Raw genomic sequence first — 24,125 nt, forward strand, 5'->3', positions numbered from 1 at the left:
CGGCACCAAAAATGGCTGATCACCTTTCCCAAGAAGCTGCAAAAACCCTAGTACATGCCCTTATTATCTCCCGCCTGGATTATTGCAACCTCCTGCTCTGTGGCCTCCCTTCTAACAGTCTCGCACCCCTACAATCTATTTTAAACTATGCTGCCCGGCTAATCCACCTGTCTCCCCGCTACTCCCCGACCTCTCCTCTCTGCCAATCCCTTCACTGGCTTCCAATTGCCCAACGAATCCAGTTCAAAACCCTAACCATGACCTACAAAGCCATCCACAACCTGCCTCCTCCCTACATCTCTGACTTAGTCTTCCGGTACCTGCACATAACCTTCCATCCTCACAAGATCTCCTTCTCGACTCCCCTCTCATCTCCTCTTGCCACCATCACATCCAAGCTTTCTCCTGTGCCTCCCCCATACTCTGGAATCCTCTGCCACAACACATCAGACTCTCGCCTACCTTGACAAGCTTCAAAAGGAACCTGAAAACCCACCTCTTCCGACAAGCCTACAACCTGCCGTAACCCTCAATCTGATATAGCGCCGCACAACCAGTTCTACCCTAACCTACTGTATCCTCACCTATGCCTTGTAGACTGTGAGCCCTCATGGGCAGGGAACTCTATCCTCCTGTACCTGTCTGTGTCTTGTATTGTTTTTGATTATTGTACTTGTCCCTATTATGTATATCCTTTCACATGTAAAGCGCCATGGAATTGATGGCGCTATAATAATAAATAATAATAATAAATAATAATAACAATCAGTCGGGATGCCATATGTCGGACCTCGAACGATGAGATATTGATGACCTATCCTAAGGATAACAGAACAAAATAACTGCACTCTGAAATACTAATGCATGCAAACCATGAATGTAAGAATATAGATATGCATTACTGCTAAAGGAAATCTAGGAAAAATTGAGATATTTAGCATACAAAAATGGCCATATCTATATCTGCCCAGTAGCCGCGTCAAGGCATATCTCGTATACTGGGTACCTATTCTAACGCCAGAGACATGTCGTTGATTTTTTGAAGACCGAGCAGTGTGTATGTCTAATTTTGATGTGAGAATAAGGTCAAAATCAGCAATGGGTCTGTGAAAAAAATCGAACAGCGCTTGGATGACATGATTTTCACAGATTGTTGGTGGAAAAACTTTTTTTTTCTGGTACAAGAAAAACTGATGACACTCTGAACTAAGTCTGATGAAAAAAAATCTGTGTCTTTTCTTGTACCTAAAAAAAAGAGATGGCTTTAGTGGGTGCCTTATTTCTGAAGATCAAACAAGTTGGGTCATCGTAGGAAAGGGTGGCCATGTTTAACTAATTCAGCAACTTGCCTATAAGGCTGCTTTCACACTTGTGTTATTTTGCATCTGTCACAGCCAGTTGTATGACTGATGCAACGGGAGCGTTGCAGATAGTGGCACAACTGATGTGACTGAGGCTGCAAAACAACGATCCGTTTTTTTTTACAGTTTTATGAAAGACTCTTGTGAACGATCAGCTGATCACCCGGTGGCCAGCCAATCAGCTGATCGCTGTCAAAAGCCGGCCACCGGGCGATCAGCTGATCGTTCGGACACCGAGAGAGAGTAAATCAATGTTTCTGTGATAAAAAAAAAAAGCTGCGCATGCGCAGTGAAAAAATAAAGGATTCCGCCACTCAAAAAACACTACATGCTGCGTTCCCTCTGCCCGACGGTCACTGACGGTCACCGAAAAAACAATTGATGTGCCGCGGGGCGGATGCAACGCAAGACCATCCGTTGCAATCCGCCCTTAATAAAAGCCTATGAGGAATAAACAGTTTCCTGGAACGGTTACCGTAATTCCTCAAGGCGGCGGATTGCAACGGATGCCGCACAACGCAAGTGTGAAAGCAGCCTAACTCATAGAGAGGTTTTCTGCCTACCAGGGCAAGGAATCATTCTAATACCCTAGCTCTGATCTAAATACATTGTCCGGGTATGATAGGGTTGGTTAGGCATCAAGTCTGCACAGCCAGGGCATAAAGCTCAAGTTCCGCCAGACATCCTTAGCTACGCGGCTGATCTTATACAAAGTCTGTAAGAAGAAAATGACTTGTGAAACTGAGGATGGGCGCTCGGGGTATCCTTGCCATGGTCAAGTAGTTCAGTCAACCTTCCACCTACTTAAGTTTCATTTATCACCATATTTCGTGACTGACAGCTATGACATTGCAGGAGTAAGTGGAGGGTGGACGAAGCGCCCATGCTTGGTTTAAACAGTCATTTGTGCTAACAAACTTAGTTTAGCTCACAGTTCTTTCTATGTCATGAAAGATAAATTTCATTGTTTTTTAGATTGTTATCATTTAACTTCTGAACTTCTAAATAACTTAACAATAAAACAGTCTCCTTCCTTCATGCAACTTATTAATTTATTCCCATTAGTGGATCTATGATGGACGTAAAGTCATGGTAGTTACTTTGCACATTACACCAATATTAAGCTTGTCAATTAACTAAACCTAATAACCTCATAAAGAGACAAAGCAATAGAAGTAACGACAGGGAGGTGATTTTATGGTCATGGATATTTTTGCATATTTCAGATTATGGTATATGAAAAAGATCAGGTTAAATTCATATCAAACACATTGGCCGACTTGTAACACTAAGCTTGGATCCCCGGCAGCTGGAAATATCCTGTGACCTTAACCACAGTGAACCTGTTAAGCGGAATATGCACCCAGAACCACGAGCAGTCCTGGGTGTATATTGCTAATCCCTGCCTAACCGTCCCTGTATACACTAGCATAGATAAAGAGATCTTTAGAGAAGGTATTTCTAACATCCTTTATGATATGCTAATGAGCACGGGGACTAGTGACAAGGGCATTATATCCTTTGACTAGCCGCCCTCTTAGCATGTTAGTACATCCACAGGGGCGTGCTAACTTGCTATTGAATTCAGCATCACCAGCGGTGCCGCGTGTACCTGTGTTCGCTGTGATTGCGCTTGTGAATGCCTGGCACTTCTGGTCATGCGCAGTATGACACCGGGTGTACGTGTCCCAGCTTTAGGCAGATCTACTGCGCATGTCCAGCAGTGCCGGGACATTCATCTCTGCGTTCACCGCGGATACAGGTACGCGCGGCACCGCTGGTGACGCTGCATTGAATAGCATGTTAGTACACCCCTGTGACTTACAGTAAGAGTAAGAGTCACCGTTACCCCTGACATCCAATTAGTCAGAAGTTGAGGTCATAAGATGGCGGATCGGGACCAGAGTGGGCTCAGGGACCTTACATTAGTTGCATCACTCCAGTGCTGAAATTTAAAAAAAAAAAATGATGGAGTGGTGCTTTAACAACTCTAAGGCTATGTGCGCACGTTGCGTAATTACATGCAGTTACACTGCGCTTTGTAGCGCAGCGTAACTGCATGCGTCCTGCGTCCCCTGCATAAGCTATGAAGATTATGCAGGAGCCGTGCGCACGTGGCGTATTAGAGCGCAGCGCTTCGGCTGCTGCCCGAAGCGCGCGTTCTAAGAAGTGACATGTCACTTCTTCCGTGCGCTTCGCCGGCAGCTCCTGCTCTGTCTATGGCAGGAGCTGCAGGCAGAGCACATGGAATCGGCTTTTTTTTTTTTCACTACGGACATTTTCTGCAGCGATTTGAAGCGCACGTGTGCTCTTCAGATCGCTGCAGAAATTTCATATAGCATCACTATCTCCCAATAGAGTATTTAATGTTTTTGATTTAAACAATTGACAATATTGCACCACTTATCTTAGCAGGGGCGGACATAACAATGGTGCCAAGAGGTAAAGAGGCCCATTTTTACCTCCCAACCAGGTGGAATTGTGTGTTTTGATGAGTTATTGGCTGAAAAGGCCCCATATATTGATCTTGCACAGGGGTCTTTTTCTGCGAGTGTCCACCAGTGTATTTTGGGATAACAGAAAGGTAATGAAAGGTAACAATTTTCACAAAATCAAAGCTGGTCAGTAGTGTTGATGCAATGTGTTTTGCACGACCTGGTCTATCAGCCACATTGGCAATCTGCGTCTGCTGAACAGAAGTCGCGAGAGCCACTTTTGACCTGACAGCATCCATGGCTCTTTTTTTCAATAGACAAGTGACATCTCTCTTGGCTGGCTAATCAAAAGAAGATGCCGCCAGCTAAGAGGTGGAAACTCCTGTCCAGCAGACACTGATTACCGATGTGGCTGATGCACCGGGCCATGTGAATCGATTCATGCTAACTCTACTGGTCAGTCACGCCACTCATCGTTGGACATGTTGAGTCAAGAGAAAACGTAAGAAAAGGCCCATCTGAAACAAATAATTGTCAAATCAGTGTTAATAAGGAAACCCAGGTATTGGTTATCATCAAGGTTATACCTCAATAATAGGTTTTAGAACATAATAATAAAAATGGGTATTTAGCCTCCAATTCTTATAGGGAACCTGTCACCAGATTTGGCGACTATAAGCTGTGGCCACCACCAATGAGCCCTTATATACAGCATTCCAGAACACTTTATGTAAGAGCCCAAGCCATTCTGTATAACATAATAAAACACCTTTATTATACTCACCTAAGGGGCGGTCCAGTTCGATGAGTGTTGCTGCTCTCCGGTCTGGTGCCTCCTCTCTGCTGCGATCTTCGTCCTCCTTCCCAGCCCAGTGTGGATGATGTGTCCTACATCATCCACACAGGCCAGCATTGTGGTCCTGCGCAGGCGCACTGTGATCTGCTCTGCTGAGGGCAAATCAAAGTACTGTAATGCGCAGGTGCAAGGAAAGGTTAAAGACTGCCTGCGCATGCGCACTACAATACTTTGATCTACCCTGCTCAGGGCAGATCAAAGTGCTCCTGCGCAAGACCTCAATGCTGGCCAGTGTGGATGACAAAGGATGCGTCATGCATACGGACCTCAGAAGAAGGAGGATGGTGATCACCGCAGAGAGGAGGCGCCGTACCCGAGAGCAGTGACACTCATCGAACCGGATCGCGACCTAGGTGAGCATTATAAAAGTGTATTTTACATTCTACACAACATCCTGGGTTCTCGTGTACAGTATTCTAGAGTGGTGCATATAAGAGCTCAGTAGTGGTGGCCACAGTTTATAATCGCCAAATTTGGTGACAGGTTCCCTTTAAGCCTTTGACAATATCTACAAAGAACTACTTGAATCCTTGAAGATTTTTACCCATCATGATTCTTTGTTTCTGACCGTGAGGGCAGTCAGGCAGTGGAACAGGTGACCACGAGAGGTGGTGAGCCCTCCATCAATGGAAATCTTCAAGCGGAAACTGGATAAACATATAGATGGGATGATTTAGGAAAACCTGCACTCGCAGGGGGTTGGACCCAATGGCCCTTGAGGTCCCTTCCAACTCTACCATTCTATGATTCTATGATTGATATTCATATGCGAGAAGCTCTTCTAGACCTCTGCAGGGATGGAGGGCAAAGACATCCAGTGATCTCCAGGAAGGCGGCATGGTTTCCCATTGTGAATGAATAAAGGGTTAACTTCCGCTCCATGAATAATAAGCCCTGTTTTTTTCATCCGGGGTCAACAAAGAGCAGAGAGCATTGGAGGAGATGCTCCATACCGTGGCATCTGATCTGAACGTAGATAACACTCAGCCGACAGCATTTTCTCAAATGTGCACGTTCCTAAACAACAAATGTTATGTTTTACAGAACCTGACATACATTATCTAAATGCAAATTGATGCTGTGTATTTATATATTTAATATTTCATTTGGTGCTTTCAAAGGCTTGTGAAGGTTACAAAGAAATCTACTTCTGAGTGTGTAAAATGTAATGATTAAAAGAACAACTTGTAATTGTTTCGAGGAAGTTTTTTTTTTAAGTCTTTGATGTTGCGATTAATGTTTCGGATGTAAATAACTTGATATGAATGCCTGTTTGCTTAAGTTCTTGGGCTTCATATTTTTTTTTTCATTTTCTTTATAATAGTCAGTAGGTTGCCTTGGCAAAAACAGAAAAAAAACATATTTCATCTCAGTGTGCGCCTATGTTTGGGAACCTAGAATATAATGTGAAAAATTGTAATATGTTCTGTGAAATCTACAAAGAGATCATCAAAGTCTCTTCCAGGCGCAACTAAGAGTTGTCTTGGTTAACAATAGGCGGTATTACCATAAGAGACTTGTGTGCTCCGTATTATAGCTCTCCTCGTATGGTGATGTCAGAATATTGGCTGTGGTCATTTTATGTCTGAACTAGCTGTAGTACCCGCCATTGCCCGGGATAGTAACTAAGTGTCTCTCTCCCACTCCCTCTCTCTCTATCCGCCCCTCTCTATCCACCCCTCTCTCTCTTTCTATCCATCTCTCTATATCTGTCTGTCTGTCTCTGTTCTCTCTGTCTGTCTCTGCCTCTCTGTCTGTCTTTCTGTCTCTCTTTGTCTCTCTGTTTGTCTTTCTGTCTGTCTCTGTCTCTCTGTATCTCTAACGGAGAGTAATGAAGTAGGGCTTTCAAGGCCGCGCCAGTGACCACTATGACCGATTGTAAGATCAATGTTACTTTTTATTTCATATTCAGGTCAACGCGTTTCTGGAGTCTCTGCTCCCTTCCTCAGGACATACAGGAAAAAGTACATCAAATCATTTTGATTTGATGTACTTTTTCCTGTATGTCCTGAGGAAGGGAGCAGAGACTCCAGAAACGCGTTGACCTGAATATGAAATAAAAAGTAACATTGATCTTACAATCGGTCATAGTGGTCACTGGCGCGGCCTTGAAAGCCCTACTTCATTACTCTCCGTTATTAGCCATCCTGGGTGCTGCTGCCGTTGGCCTGTAGTCTATGCATGCATAGTAGTTGTGACTTTCACAACTCCATTTGGTGAGTGTATTTTACTCTTATCACCCTAAAATTACTTGGGTAAGACCCTATTGCGCTTCTTTTTTCCACAGTGCTTGCTTCTCTGTATCTCTATCTGTCTCTGTCTCTCTGTATCTCTGTCTGTCTCTGTCTCTATGTCTGTCTCTGTCTCTATGTCTGTCTCTGTCTGTCTGTATCTCTGTCTGTCTCTGTCTGTCTCTGTGTCTGTCTCTGTCTGTCTCTGTGTCTCTCTGTCTCTTTGTCTGTCTCTCTGCCTGTCTCTTTGTCTGTCTTAGTCTGTCTCTCTTTCTGTCTGTCTGTGTCTGACTGTCTCCGTCTGTCTCTCTCTCTGCCTGTGCCTGTATCTGTCTGTCTGTCTCTTTCTGTCTCTCTGTGTCTGTCTCTGTCCATCTCTCCACTGAAATCCTATTACCTCACACATAAGGTTCTTACACTAATAATGCCTATAGCAACCAATCACAGCTGCTATTAATAACCTGTAGCAAGCAGCTCCATTGACCTTAATGTAAGCAGGTTTTTTGTCGAATAACTGTAAAGTGTGGGGTTAAGGTTTCCCCTCAAAACATAGTCTATGACGTTCCCTAAATCAAATGAGGTGTCTGTGCAAAATTTTGTGATTGTAAATGCGACGGTGCGAGTTCCATTAGTGGACAAACACACATACATATACAGTACACACACACACACACATGCACATACTCCCAGCTTTATATATTAGATTTCCCTTTTGAACACAACTGGAACGCTCTTGAGTTTGGAAATATGGGCCATCAAAACAGAACACCTTCCTCTGAAAGTGTCACGAGTGTCTCCTGTCCTTTGGAGACCTTTCATGGAAAGAAAGGGGTGCACACGAATAGGGGGATGAGGTGCTAGTGATGGGGAAGGTCCCACACAAGTACATATATAGTTACACTGCACACTCAAATGTCAATAAATGATGATTTTATTCAGAATCAAAAAAGCCAAGCAAAGGAATAGAACTTCTTTGGGGTAAACAAGTAATCTCTGACGTTTCGGCCTATGGCCTTATTCACAGAGTTAACTATGGGAAATGAGATACAAAAAATAAATGAAAATAATTACATAAAGAAGGAATCACATTTCTTTACAATCAACTAGGGAAGAACACAGATACAGCTCTTGTCCATAGTAGAGGTACGGGATTTTTTAGAGGGAATATACATATACAAATAAACATACATATATATAAGCCGTATGTCAAGTCCAGAGTAACTATCATTAAACATCCTTCCCTACCGATACTAACTTTTGTGCACATATCTCTCTGTATATGCTGATACCAGCTCTCTACCCCCCCTTTTTTCCACTCTCCAGCCCCTATTTTTCCCAATGTTTCATGTTTAATGATAGTTACTCTGGACTTGATTGTAACTAACTTCTGATAATAGCATTTCATTTTAGGGTTACAGAAGAGGTCTGCATTATTTTGAAAAGTTTTTTTTTTATTATTAAACTTTTTATTTTTTTTTTTTTATGAAAGGACCCTAAATAAAGAATGAGACATTTCAAAATACAACATGCTTGGCTCTCGTTTTCACTAATGAATTCAAGTTGCCTCCAAACACATTAGCTTTTTGTAGTTTATGTAAAGCATTTTGGGGAGGAAGCCCCGAAAATGTATTATCCACACCCTATTTAATATCTAAATTGAAAGCACAAAAAACATACAGTAATTGAGTGTTATAAGAGGTTCCCATTAACCCTTTTATGAAATGTATGAATAATCTATTTCATTTATTACACCCATAAACTTTTCTATCAGTGTCTGGTTTTTGCACTGTAATATTGTCACTTTTTTGTTGTTGTTTTGAGAGTTTGCATTTCATGTGCACACATATAGAGACTGAGGATATCATGGCCAGGCAGCCTTTTACAGCTCTTACATTACAAGGAGCGATTGATTGTTTGAGACCGGTGCTTAAAATCCAAGTCTAATTAGCTGCTGCTTGATATGATAAAACTCAATATTACAGGGAAGTATTCAGCAAACAGGTGATCAAGAAGAGTGACAGCCCCTTAGTCACATCTTAACTGATGAGATGATCTCATTTCTATGTATGAATATGTGTGACATGTATTTATGTGAGACATTACAAAAGACCAGGAGGCACTCACTGCGAGTGGAAGAAAGGTGATTGCGGCAGCTAAATAGGAAAGGGTTCTTTACAGTTAGAGCAGTCGGTCAATACAAAGGACTGGCACATGACTTATTCCTAGCACAGACAATACTAAGGACCAGGGGGCACTCACTTCAAGTGGAAGAAAGGTGATTGCGGCAGCTAAATAGGAAAGGGTTCTTTACAGTTAGAGCAATCAGTCAATACAAAGGACTGGCACATGACTTATTCCTTCCAAAAACAATACTAAGGATCAGGGGGCACTCACTGCGAGTGGAAGAAAAGCAATTCCGGCAGCTAAACAGGAAAGGGTTCTTTACAGTTAGAGCAGTCAGTCATTACAAAGGACTGGCACATGACTTATTCCTTCCAAAAACAATACTAAGGATCAGGGGGCACTCACTGCGAGTGGAAGAAAAGCAATTCTGGCAGCTAAATAGGAAAGGGTTCTTTACAGTTAGAGCAGTCAGTCATTACAAAGGACTGGCATATGACTTATTCCTAGCACAGACAATACTAAGGACCAGGGGCACTCACTTCGAGTGGAAGAAAGGTGATTCCAGCAGGTAAATTGGAAAGGGTTCTTTACAGTTAGAGCAGTTGGTCAATACAAAAGACTGGCACATGACTTTCTCCTACCACAGACAATACTAAGGGGTACTTTGCACGCTGCGACATCGCTAGCCGATGCTAGCGATGCCGAGCGCGATAGTCCCCGCCCCCGTCGCACATGCGATCTCTTGTGATAGCTGCCGTAGCGAACATTATCGCTACGGCAGCTTCACACGGACTTACCTGCCCTGTGATGTCGCTCTGGCTGGCGACCCACCTCCTTCCTAAGGGGGCGGGTCGTGCGGCGTCACAGTGATGTCACACGGCAGGTGGCCAATAGAAGCGGAGGGGCGGAGATGAGCGGGACGTAAACATCCCGCCCACCTCCTTCCTTCCTCATTGCAGGTGGGACGCAGGTAAGGAGATGTTCCTCGTTCCTGCGGCTTCACACACAGCGATGTGTGCTGCCGCAGGAACGAGGAACAACATCGTACCTGTCGCTGCAGCGAAATTATGGAAATGACCGACACTACACAGATGACTGATTTACGACGCTTTTGCGATCGTTTATCGGTGCTGCTAGGCTTTACACGTTGCGACATCGTTACTGGCGCCGGATGTGCATCATTTTCGATTTGACCCTGGCGATATCGCAGTAGCGATGTCGCAACATGCAAAGTACCCCTAAGGGCCAGAGGGCAATCACTGCGAGTGGAAGAAAAGTGATTCCGACAGCTAAATAGGAAAGGGTTCTTTACAGTTAGAGCAGTCAGACTGTGGAATGCCGACCACAAGAGGTAGTAATGGCAGATACTATAACAGCTTTTAATAAAGGGATGGAGGATTTCCTCAGTACACAACATTGTTGGTTATACATGATACAGTGACAAAAATGACTGACAGCCGCTCAGCATTAGACCCGGCTGTCAGTCAGTGCAGGAGAGCGGTTACAGCCGGCGTTCTCCATACACAGAGTGGAGACTGAACCTGCGCCGGCACCACCCCTGTGACTGAAGTTGTTGGAACCCTTAGGCATCACCATTAGGCATCAGGGACACCTATGCTCCCCTTAAAACAACTACCTTTGTTTTTTATTATCCTGGACACAAAATTTTGCAAAGATGTAATAATCTCCATTTCAATATCCACATTGCTATTTAGAAGTTTCATAACACATTAATTTTACTCCAAAAGACAATATTGACCCAGATAAGCTGAGTTGCTAGGTACAGATGTGTCTTTCCTTACTTTTTTTCTTTAATCAACATTGATTCATTTCGCGAGATGAAGATCAGATCCTCTTAAAAAAAAACCCATACCCTGCTGGGAGATGCTTGTGCTATATGTGTCTATGTGCAACCACCCACTGGTCGTCATGTGAATAGCAATCTGTCAAGGTCGTGTTAATGGATTGAATTTTTGTTATTACAAATTGGAGTCCATAACCAACTTCAAGAAAACATAAGGGACACATCTGTACAGCCAGAACAGCACAACGGACCTGGGTATGCCAACTACCAAACCCATTGGAATCCCATAAACACTTAAAGGGGTAATCCCATCTCAAGGATCCTATCCCAATATATAGTAGGTGTAATAAGAAAAATATTAGGAAATACCTTCAATTACAAATGTAGTATAGTTCTCCTGATATAGCCATGTCTCTTACCTCATGTGCAGGGCATTGCAGCTTAGGTATACAGTACATGGTTATGACCTCTAGGCTTAACTGTCTCTACATGCGTGGACATAACCCTGGATACCTAAGCTGCAATGCCCTGCACATGAGGTAAGAGACATAGCTAATCAGGAGAAATATACTACATGTATAATTGGAAGTATTTGCTAATATTATTATTATTACACCTACTACATATTGGGATAGGATCTTGGAGATGGGAATACCCATTTAAAGGGATCTGTTGTATAAAATCAGGTTTTTGTGTTAAATGTCACATAGTCATGGTGTGAAGAGATGTCCTTTCCCTTTGATTGACTGCTCCAGCCAGGTGACGACAGTCTTTAAAATCCAGCGCAGACACTTGCATGAGCGGGGCTCAGAATGCTTCATTCCTGGGCAGTATATCCCTCATCCTCGCCAAGATCACTGCAAATTTCAGTAGCTTCCTGAGCCTGGATGATGACGACATATGGACATAGCCACAATGGTACAGACCCCGACTATATTCTGTACAAAGTGTCTAATGTACTTGTTCAAAGGTCATTGTGAAGGGAGGAGGAGCAGGGTCAGCTGTGATATCACCTATGGCGATTGCTAGATCCTGTGTTTTTAGCATAGAAGTGTAGTATAGAAGTGTTACCTGTCATTGTTATTCTGCCTCTGAAGATAATGAAACTGCTGAAAACTGTTCCTAAAAGAACAGCAAGGATGAATCTAACAAACACCCAGTGGCCAGTGTAAGATTACCAATTTTCTTTATATTAAAATAATTAATAATATAATTAATAATTATAATAAGATTGTAACATGAAAAAAAATTGCTAAAATGTTTTTTTAAAAATACATGAAAAAGCAAAAATCTGATTTAAACAATACGTAATTTTCTGATTATACGCTTCCTCGAAATAAAGCGGTATGTGGCGCTTCTATTTTGAATATAAAGATCAGTTTTGTACTGCAAAAAACTTCCAACCACAAATAGATACACCGGACAAAAAACTGTTTGCATATAAGTAAATAGTGGTTTTATATATATATATATTTGTCGCGGGCAGAGAGGGGTTTTGGGAACGCCGCTCGCCTGGGGGTTCGCTGGCGTTCGGGTCCGGTGCTTCTGCACCTCGGTGGCTTGAGTGCGGGGCCGGACACAGGGCTCGAGCAGCGCCTCCTCGCCCACGAGTGAAAAGGGGGAGGGAAGGTTGGTTGGTGATGGGATGTCGGTTATGACGCCACTCACGGGGTTGTGGTGATGGTGGGCACCACTGCTGCTGGTGACGGGGGTTCCCGGGAGCGATGACGGGGAGCAGCTGAGGTGTTGGCCCCTCCGTGAGTAGGGGTGGTTGGTCCCGGGGCCCCAGTTAGGGGAGTAGTGAGGAAGGGATAGGTGCAGGTGCCGATGCGGGGGCAGCGTTACGGTGCAGCGCGGTGCCGGATGGCACTGGTGTACTCACTCAGGTAGTCAAGAACAGAGTCTCTGGTAAACCAAACGGCTGTATGGACGGGGCCCACAGTCGACTACGGTGTTTTCACTCTCCCCAGACGGGTTAATTGCGGCTGTCTTTTCCTGCACCTATGTGTAAGTGTTTGACCCCTATGGATTCCCACGGGTGGTCCGCTCCCCGGCTTGTACGTGTCGGGAGAGCCCGTTTTGCCCGCAGGCGCTGGCCCTTGGATCTCTGGCCGTTGGCGGTGGCTCTTATCCGGACGGGTTGGGCTGTTGCCTTCTGACGGGACTTGGTTGGGAATGAACCCCTGAGGTCCAGGCCGCAATCAGAGAATTTGACCGTTACAGCGGCTTCCGAGCAGAGTCGGGGTCTGAGTACCCTGCCTTGGTGCTTGGCTTTAATCCACTCCCCGGTTCGGTACCGGCGGGTCACCGCCCGACCCCGGTCCTACGGTTCCGCAGACTTCCACCACCTCCTGCAGATGGCCACCACCGTCTGCCGACCTTGCTGATTGTGCCTGGGCTCCGACCCAGACACACATAGTGTCTGCTCCTTTTCCTTCAACCTCCAAAACTCAACTCCCCTGAACTTCAACTCCCACACTCCACTGACTTTTCCCACCTCCAGACCTGTGAACTCCTCGATGGGTGGGGCCAACCGCCTGGCTCCGCCCCACCTGGTGTAGATATCAGACCCTGGAGGAGGCAACAAGGCTTCTTGTTTGATGGGTGCTCCTGACCTGGGGGGGTGTATGTGATTTTATTCTGTGACCCCTGGGGTCCAGGGCGTCACACACATATATATATATACAGTTAGGTCCAGAAATATTTGGACAGTGACACAAGTTTTGTTATTTTAGCTGTTTACAAAAACATGTTCAGAAATACAATTATATATATAATATGGGCTGAAAGTGCACACTCCCAGCTGCAATATGAGAGTTTTCACATCCAAATCGGAGAAAGGGTTTAGGAATCATAGCTCTGTAATGCATAGCCTCCTCTTTTTCAAGGGACCAAAAGTAATTGGACAAGGGACTCTAAGGGCTGCAATTAACTCTGAAGGCATCTCCCTCGTTAACCTGTAATCAATGAAGTAGTTAAAAGGTCTGGGGTTGATTACAGGTGTGTGGTTTTGCATTTGGAAGCTGTTGCTGTGACCAAACAACATGCGGTCTAAGGAACTCTCAATTGAGGTGAAGCAGAACATCCTGAGGCTGAAAAAAAAGAAAAAATCCATCAGAGAGATAGCAGACATGCTTGGAGTAGCAAAATCAACAGTCGGGTACATTCTGAGAAAAAAGGAATTGACTGGTGAGCTTGGGAACTCAAAAAGGCCTGGGCGTCCACGGATGACAACAGTGGTGGATGATCGCCACATACTTTCTTTGGTGAAGAAGAACCCGTTCACAACATCAACTGAAGTCCAGAACACTCTCAGTGAAGTAGGTGTATCTGTCTCTAAGTCAACAGTAAAGAGAAGACTCCATGAAAGTAAATACAAAGGGTTCACATCTAGATGCAAACCATTCATCAATTCCAAAAATAGACAGGCCAGAGTTAAATTTGCTGAAAAACACCTCATGAAGCCAGCTCAGTTCTGGAAAAGTATTCTATGGACAGATGAGACCAAGATCAACCTGTACCAGAATGATGGGAAGAAAAAAGTTTGGAGAAGAAAGGGAACGGCACATGATCCAAGGCACACCACATCCTCTGTAAAACATGGTGGAGGCAACGTGATGGCATGGGCATGCATGGCTTTCAATGGCACTGGGTCACTTGTGTTTATTGATGACATAACAGCAGACAAGAGTAGCCGGATGAATTCTGAAGTGTACCGGGATATACTTTCAGCCCAGATTCAGCCAAACGCCGCAAAGTTGATCGGACGGCGCTTCATAGTACAGATGGACAATGACCCCAAGCATACAGCCAAAGCTACCCAGGAGTTCATGAGTGCAAAAAAGTGGAACCTTCTGCAATGGCCAAGTCAATCACCAGATCTTAACCCAATTGAGCATGCATTTCACTTGCTCAAATCCAGACTTAAGACGGAAAGACCCACAAACAAGCAAGACCTGAAGGCTGCGGCTGTAAAGGCCTGGCAAAGCATTAAGAAGGAGGAAACCCAGCGTTTGGTGATGTCCATGGGTTCCAGACTTAAGGCAGTGATTGCCTCCAAAGGATTCGCAACAAAATATTGAAAATAAAAATATTTTGTTTGGGTTTGGTTTATCTGTCCAATTACTTTTGACCTCCTAAAATGTGGAGCGTTTGTAAAGAAATGTGTACAATTCCTACAATTTATATCAGATATTTTTGTTCAAACCTTCAAATTAAACGTTACAATCTGCACTTGAATTCTGTTGTAGAGGTTTCATTTCAAATCCAATGTGGTGGCATGCAGAGCCCAACTCGCGAAAATTGTGTCACTGTCCAAATATTTCTGGACCTAACTGTATATCCAGTGTGTGTGTGTGTGTCTCTGTGTGTGTATGTGTGTGTCTCTGTGTGTGTGTGTGTCTCTGTGTGTCTGTGTGTGTGTGTGTGTAAAATACAATAAAAGGGTCTGTGCTGCTGTCTGAGAACTCTGTGATATTACATTTCTGTACGCTTCACTTTGCCTTGTGTTGCGACCCGAACAAAAATCTGACATCAGTGAGTTCTAGATCACAAATATTGGCTTTTCATTTTGTAAAAGTGGCTAACTGGCCAGAGCGATCCTTACTGGGCTAAATACAGGGGCGGACATATCATTGGTGCAATCAGTGCAGCCGCACACGGGCCCAAGAAGTAAGGGGGCTAAGACCACCACCAAACCAGGTGAAATTGTGCATTATATAAAACTCTAGGGTTGCAAAGGGCCCATATATTCTTCTGCCACAGGGGTCCTCTTCTAACTGTGTCCACCAGTGGCTGAATAGATCTCCTAATTTATTAAATAAGTAGATCCATGGAGGAAACACTATATTGGAACAAGGCGATTGGGAACACTTTAGAGGAAGGTCAATGTCTAAGGCTGCTTTCACATTTTTTTTTTTACCTATATTCACTGGTCTCGTCGAAGCTTCTGTCCGAACACCACCGCAAAATGGGTTTTGGATGCATGCGCCAATGGGGCCATTGACTATAATGGAGCAGACTGAGTCAGCGTGTGCTCTGTCATGTGCCATTTTCAGGCGTATATGCTATCTGTAGGCGGACACCCAGACGTAGCAGACTACGTTTGGGTGTCCGCCTGCAGAAAGCGTATACGCCCAAAAATGGTGCACAACAAAGCATATGGTGACTCCGTCTGCACCGTTATAGTCAATGGCCCTGTCGGCGTATGCATCCGAAACCCATTTTGCGGTAGTGTTCGGACAGAAGCTCCGACGAGACCAGTGAACATAGGTAAAAATAAAATGTGAAAGCAGCCTAAGTCTAGATTTATACATGTGAGTGATACAATCTGAGAAAAGGATAAAAAATAATAATAAATCCGCTCACCAATAAAGTGCACAGCTTGAAAGACGTCAACATGTAGAAAAGTAAAAAAACAGCACTGGTCTCTAGCATAAAATCCAAGAAATGTATTAAAAAAAAGTTAAAATCCAAAAAAACAACAATGAAAGCACATGGGTACGGAGCATGGCTGAGAGCAGAAGGCAGCGCGTTTCTGACCCTTGTGGTCCTTAGTCAATGCCTAGAATTGACTTCAATAAATTTCTTGGATGTTTTGCTAGGAAATAGAGATGAGCAGACCCATGGAAGTTTGGTTTTTTGAGTTCAGCCAGAGTTTAGATAAAAATTGGTTTGGGATCTGGATTTAACGTAAACCCCAATGGAAGTCAGTAATTGGGCAGTTCAGGTCTCCAGTCACATGCAGCCAGCCATAAACAGAGCACTTCCGGAGCGAGTACGGAGGAGTTTTCCATTTGTTTTGTTTGGCGCACACTACATGTGATCACGCTGTTGTTACCTCCGGTGTGAGCCGATTGCACACTGCAAGCGGCTCACACTGGGCTGAGCACCGAGCGTACCCGAGCACAGCGATGCTCACGTAAGTAGTGTTCTACGTAAAGCACCGTTAACTCCGAACTCTGGGTTAGTTTTAGTCTGCGTTTGGTACAAACACAGAACCTCCCATTCGCTTATCTGTACTTGGGACCAGTGCTGTTTTTTTTTGTGGGGGGGGGGGGGTTCTCATTTTTCATCCTAGTTGCATCAGTTTTTTTCTCATCCCATTTGTCTATGAAGTTAGTAGATTGCTTGAACCTTTTTCATCCGTTGACTCTGAACATTGTATCAGTTACAAATTGATGAAAGTAGCGTGCAACACTGAAGTGCAAATCATGCCTTCCTAATTTTATCCAAATCGAATGGATCCCCGTAGACTTTCAACAGCGTGTCTGATCTGGAAAACATATGAGAACAGACCGTGCTCTGAGACTCACAGAGCAGAGACATGGACAGAGACATGGACAGAGACATGGACAGAGACATGGACAGAGACATGGACAGAGACACCGGATGTGTGTATGCCTCAATGAAACTCTATGGGTCAATGCGCTGTCCCAAAAAAAAGGACTAGAGTGTGTCACACAAATGTGTGAATGTAGCCGAACTCCACAGCCAGCACCACTACCCACCGGTAAGGGCTCTTGCAGACACTGTGCTGTTCCTCCATGTTTTTTCTTATTGCAACTATCATCCTTGATGTATGTTATTCATGTTTGGCTGCTGCTGCCACCTACTGGTCAGGCCTTGCTGCTACCACCCTGATTCTTTTCTAATCCAGCCTGTGGGAGTGTTTTCAGCCCTGCGTGTGACCTCACTTCCTGCCTTCCATTTATGTTTTCAGCCAGTGTGTGAGAATCATACATCTCTCTTTTGGGCTACAGATGGCCAAAGTTTTTTAACCAGTAGTGGCTCCAGGGGCAAACCCCACAAGACAACCGCAGCACCAGGTACTCGGACCACTCCAGTATTGAACTACTGCTTGTCTTTGGCCTATGGATCAAGTAAACCACCGTTGTTTCATCTCATCCTGGGCACATTTGAATCTATCCACCCGGTAGCCATTCCCCAGTCCCGTCTGCTCCACTTATTGGATACAAACATAGGATTTCTCACACCACTACCTAACTACATTCCTTAATCACCCTTAAAGGGAACCTGTCACCACTTTTTTGGCGTATAAGCTGCGGCCATCACCACCGGGCTCTTATATACATCATTCTAACATGCTGTATATAAGAGCCCAGGCTGCTGTGAGAACATAAAAAACACTTTATAATACTTACCTAACGGTCGCACGGTTGGCCATATGGGCGTCTCCATTGTCCAGTGCCGGCGCCTCCTCTTTCGGCCATCTTCGTCCTCTTTCTGAAGCCTGTGTGCATGACGCGTGTATGTCATATACACTCGCCGGTCCTGCGCACTACAATACTTTGATCTGCCCTGCTCAGAGCAGATCAAAGTGCGCCAGCTCAGGACCTGAATGCCGGCAAGTGTAGATGACGTCGGACGCGTCTTGCACCGCGGCTAGAGAAGAAGGAGAACAAAGATGGCCAAAAGAGGCGGCGCCGGCACCGGAGAACGGAGACACCCATATGGCTAACCGTGCGACCGTTAGGTAAATATTATAAAGTGTTTATTATGTCTTCACAGCAGCCTGGGCTCTTATATACAGCATGTTAGAATGCTGTATATAAGAGCCCGGTGGTGGTGGCCGCATGGCCACATGGACAAAACAGAATTTATTGTCTTTCCTCCTCCTCACTCAACACCCCCACCTGACATATCCATCAATGTCAATGGCTGCTCACTTTCCCCAGTGCCACGCGCTCGCTGCCTGGGAGTAATCCTAGACTCTGATTTCTCTTTCAAGCCACACATCCAAGCCCTTTTCACCTCCTGCTGCCTCCAACTCAAAAATATTTCCCGGATCCGTACATTCCTTTCCCAAGAAGCTGCAAAAACCCTAGTACATGCCCTTATTATCTCCCGCCTGGATTATTGCAACCTCCTGCTCTGTGGCCTCCCTTCTAACAGTCTCGCACCCCTACAATCTATTCTAAACTATGCTGCCCGGCTAATCCACCTGTCCCCCCGCTACTCCCCGACCTCTCCTCTCTGCCAATCCCTTCACTGGCTTCCAATTGCCCAACGACTCCAGTTCAAAACCCTAACCATGACATACAAAGCCATCCACAACCTGTCTCCTCCCTACATCTGTGACCTAGTCTCCCGGTACTTACCTGCACGTAACCTCAGATCCTCACAAGATCTCCTTCTCTTCTCCCCTCTCATCTCCTCTTCCCACCATCACATAGAAGATTTCTCCTGTGCCTCCCCCATACTCTGGAATGCTCTGCCACAACACATCAGACTCTCGCCTACCTTGGCAAGCTTTAAAAGGAACCTGAAGACCCACCTTTTCCGACAAGCCTACAACCTGCCGTAACCCTCAGTCTGATACAGCGCCGCACAATCAGCTCTACCCTAACCTACTGTATCCTCACCTATCCCTTGTAGACTGTGAGCCCTTGTGGGCAAGGACCTCTCTCCTCCTGTACCTGTCTGTGCCTTGTATTGTTTATGATTATTGTACTTGTCCCTATTATGTACACCCCTTTCGCATGTAAAGCGCCATGGAATTGATGGTGCTATAATAATAAATAATAATAATAACTAATAGGCCGAAAAAGGTGTGACAGGTTCCCTTTAAGTGGAAACAGAACAGACGTCTATGTCAATAGATCTGAGCACAGATTGATCTCCAGATTGAGCTTGGGTCAGGAGAGCCGCATCCAGTCTGGTCATCGTGTTCCAAAATCGGACGAATGAGCCTTTTGAGACTACATCTCTGTAACCTCTAGTTCATAGCATTATCAGGAATCCCAAAATCATCATCAATATTAACATAATATCACAACCATTTTTACCTTTGTAGTACACGATACAGTTGTTCTTGCTATCCTCAACCCCTTGCCAGGTCACATCCAACAACCATTTGGGACCATCAGTCAGCACCAGAGGAACGGGAGCCTTTGTCTTCTGCCGAGAAGGAAAAGATAAGCCGCAATTAGCAGAAATAATCAAAAATAGAGAATATTATTAAGATTCATATTTTACCAACTCAAGACGTTCTACATTCTCCGCGTCATCTCCTCAAACAATAAGAAGGGATAAAAGCGTTCCTGCCTCTCCACCGATCTGAATAGCTCAGTTATTATCAAGGATATTTTCCAAACGATACTGGATCAGATCTCACAGATTACGCGGATCTCCAGTGGTTTTGGAATTATAAAGGAAAATGCAGATGACTTTCAGAGTAGAAAAACCATGTTTGCAAGTGAACTTTAGGTACATTGTACTTTGCTATCAACAAGATCTCACTATTTCCTGAAACAGACAGGAAAGAATTCAGAGAATCAGTATCCATTTCAAACCCCTTATCCGCTCTTACATTTATTTTCTCGTAGGAAATTATTCTGAATGAATAATGTAATTTTCCCTTCTCTATCTTCTGCTGCCTGATGATGTACAGTTTTACTGCTGCCGAAATAATAATATTGTTAATGTTTCAATATGTAGTCTCGAGACTATAAAAGACACAGGGTGAATACATTTCAAAGCAGGGGAAGCAAAGCATGACACCTCTTGTCCTTTGAGGTATAAAAAAAAAAAATTGAAGCGCTTGTTCCATATTTTTTCTCATTGAGGATTTTTTTTTATATATATATAACCTGTTATTAAAAGATGATATAATCATAAAAAGGGGGAAAAACTGCAGAAAATTCAATGCAAGATTGATCTGGAGCTGAATGTGTGACCTTGTGATACTACGAGATTGGGTTTACAAAACTTCTTTATAGGGGAGATTGTCCGGTTGGTTTCCTTCTGTCCACATGTGACAATGTTTTAAAAATGTTGAGAAAAAATATAAATACCCACATTAAGAATGAAATTTCCATCTTTTGTTAAAATGACATAGCAGTGACGGTCATTGAAAAGAGCATCCACATCAAGAAGATCTAAATGCTTCACCAATTATATTGCCTAGGACTGAAAGGCCAGACGTCTGCTTCCCCCTCCATGGGACTGAAAAGCCAGATGTCTGCTTCCCCCTCCATGGGACTGAAAGGCCAGATGTCTGCTTCCCCCTCAATGGGACTGAAAGGCCAGACGTCTGCTTCCCCCTCAATGGGACTGAAAGGCCAGACATCTGCTTCCCCCTCAATGGGACTGAAAGGCCAGACGTCTGCTTCCCCCCCATGGGACTGAAAGGTCAGGCGACTGCTTACCCCCCCATGGGACTGAAAGACCAGATGTCTACTTCCCCCTCCATGGGACTGAAAGACCAGATGTCTGCTTCCCCCTCCATGGGACTGAAAGGCCAGACGTCTGCATCCCCCTCCATGGGACTGAAAAGCCAGACGTCTCCATCCCCCTCCATGGGACTGAAAGGCCAGACGTCTGCTTCCCCCTCCATGGGACTGAAAGGCCAGATGTCTGCTTCCTCCTCCATGGGACTGAAAGGCCAGACGTCTACTTCCCCCTCCATGGGACTGAAAGGCCAGACATCTGCTTTCGCTCCATGGGACTGAAAGGCCAGATACCTGCTTTCCCCTCCATGGCCTGTTCATTAAAGTTTGGCTAATTGACAACTATTTGCCAACAGTGGTATGGGACTCGAGATGTTTCTCAAACTTCAGAAAGTAGTAAGTAGTGTCGTGTGGGTTCTTAGGGGCTTGAAGAGGTAACTCCTGACATGTCTGTATTAGGAAATATGTCCCCCTCCCCATAAATTATCAGTTCTGGAGCATTAGTTATTGTGCTGTTTGCACGCGACTCTGAATGAGCACTCAGTTTAATGGTACTCTGCGCAGCTGCTGCTCTAACTGCCAGCTTCACACCTCCCTCGATCCCTGGATCACTGAGGGGACCACACTCGAGCCCAGGTGTACTCACTCATTCGCTCACAATCAGATACACTGACTACCAGTTATGCACCCACCAGGCTAAGAGTTTCAAGAGGTTGGTCACCACTTGATGGCCTATCCTTAGGAATGTCATCAATGTCTTATTGGCCGGGGTCTGACACCCGGCACCTCCATTGTTCTCGTTGCCGGCGGCAGTCACAGGTGGCTGGAAATACTCAGTTCTGGAGCTGCTTCATCTTCTGATAGTGGTTGTGGCCAGTACTGCACATCCTCCTATTGATTTGAATGGGACTTGGATGTCCAGTGTCCTGGCCGTGGAAACTATCAGAAGATGGAGCAGTTCCAAAATTAAGCATTTCAGGCCGCCTACTGATGGCAACAGGACTGAGAACAGCTGATTGGGCAGGGTGCGTGCTGTCGATCAGACATTGCTTTCAATTGTGAAAAAAGCAGCAAAAAAAACGCTGAAAGAACCGACACTGCTTCTTTCAAAAAAGCAGCAGTTTTCCATTTCAGTCAGGAAAAAAAACAAAACAAGTGTGTGAGTGTGGGATCTCATAGCTTTTGCTGGTACTGAAAAAGCAGCTTTTGATTTGTATTTACTTGCATAAAACCATGCAAAAAACGCAGCAAAAATGCAACGTGTGAACATAGCCTAATAGAAAATTTCCAAGTATACACCAGCTGTTATTAGATAAGGAATTCAAATACTGCACTTGGGTAAATATTTGTATCAATAATATATTATATAATAATATAATAATATATATTCACTTATATAGCGCTATTAATTCCACAGCGCTTTACATACATTGGCAATCAAGAGAGATAACATTAACAAGTCTTTAAATTTAAATTTAAATTTGAATTTTCAGTTAACACTTTCATTTCCATAACACAATAAAAAGAAGGGTAATGATGAGGACCGGATTCAATTATAGGCAGGAGGGTCTAGCCTTTAAAATTGGGCGGCTTAGGGGTTAACATAACAAATTCCAGACTGTTCACTTTACATGGAGAGGGGTGTAATGTGGCTCCTGACTTCCAAGCATGTTTAATAGTTGGAGAATTTTTGCCGGCTTGTTTTTTTTTCTTCTTTTTTTTACAACACTTTCTACTGAATCAGTTAATCTTATTGTCTTCAGAATAAAACAGATCGCAGCTTGTACGCTGTGCTATTTTTTTCCACCATAAAAGCCCCAGAATCCCGAGCTCTGTTTGCATTATATAGCGGCCAATGGAGAGAGCGTGATCTCATACTTATTTCCATCACAGTGGGTCACGGACCAATTTGAATATTTGGATTGTATAAAGATTATCACAGTAGTGTTGTCATCAAAGGCAGCCTTATAGGCGCTGTGCATAAATCATTCTTATAGAAAAAAAAAACACATTAAAATACTGTACCATAAAAAAAAAACGTTGCTTGTAATTCTCGAAAGATGCAGGTTACACTGTATCAGTCTAAAATAATCATGAATATCAAAGCGTATCAAGTTTCAATTAAAAATCGGCATTTAGAAAAATATATATATATAATAAAAATAATATTTGTGAAAATAAATGCCATAATTATTTTACATTTAGTACAAGCTGGTAGCATATACCTAGCAGCAGACTAGAGGTGGGGAGAAGAAATGAGTCGTTCCTTTAGAATTATTATTATTATTATTATTATTATTATTATTATTATTAAATATTAAACATTTATTCAATTTAAAATAATATTAGTTATTTCAATATTTCTGCTGGCTTCTTTTTAATAATAGCCTGTATTTATTACTTTCAATAGTTAAATATCTTGTCCCGATCAAGTGATAGACAACAGATGTATGGCTCAGCATAAAGTACAGTGAGCCATACACCTGTGCATCTATCACATGACCGGAAGAGACTATTATCCACTGTAAGTGTCGCGGGCGGGGAGGACGCCGCCGCTGTGCTCGCTAACGCTCGGGTCCGGCGCTGCTGCGGCTTCTCGGTGGCTCGAGCGGTGGGCCGGATCCGGGGACTCGAGCGGCACTCCTCGCCCGTGAGTGAAAGGGGAGGTTGGTTTGGGGGATTTAGTCCATGACGCCACCCACGCGTTGTGGTGAAGGTAGGCACCACCGCTGCTGGTGATGGGGATCCCGGGAGCGATGGTATGGAGCAGCTGGGATGTTGTTTTCCCCCTCCGTGGGTAGGGGTCGGTGGTCCCGGGGCCCGGTGGTGTGACGGGGAGGCAGGGTTGGTGAGGTGCAGGGTTGCAGGGACAGCGCGGCGCGGTGCCGGATGGCACGGGTGTACTCACTCAGTAAGAGATGCACAAAGTCCTCGGTAAACCAAACGGCTGGATGGACGGATCCCGCAGCCGGCTGCAGTGTCTCTCCCCGGACAGGTGATGGCGGCTGTCTTTCCCTGCACCTTTGTGTACTTGTTTGACTACGGTGGATCCCCAACGGTAGTCCGTTCCCTGGTGTATGGATGCCGGAGGAGCCCGTTTGCCCGCAGGCGCTGGCCCTTGGGT

The 24,125-nt window shown here is 44.5% G+C and overlaps 1 protein-coding gene across 1 annotated transcript in view; it reads right to left on the reverse strand.

The window, feature by feature from the left end:
- The window catches only part of ZFPM2 (zinc finger protein, FOG family member 2), a 644,283-nt gene that overhangs the window by 216,651 nt on the left and 403,507 nt on the right, over positions 1-24,125 (reverse strand). Inside the window, exon 5 of the mRNA XM_075352963.1 lies at positions 19,619-19,730. Within this exon, the coding sequence (XP_075209078.1) occupies positions 19,619-19,730 (112 nt within the window). The remainder of the gene's footprint in view (positions 1-19,618; positions 19,731-24,125) is intronic.

Source organism: Anomaloglossus baeobatrachus, chromosome 6 (genome assembly GCF_048569485.1).
Source record: "Anomaloglossus baeobatrachus isolate aAnoBae1 chromosome 6, aAnoBae1.hap1, whole genome shotgun sequence".
In the NCBI taxonomy this organism is placed as follows: Eukaryota; Metazoa; Chordata; class Amphibia; order Anura; family Aromobatidae; genus Anomaloglossus; species Anomaloglossus baeobatrachus.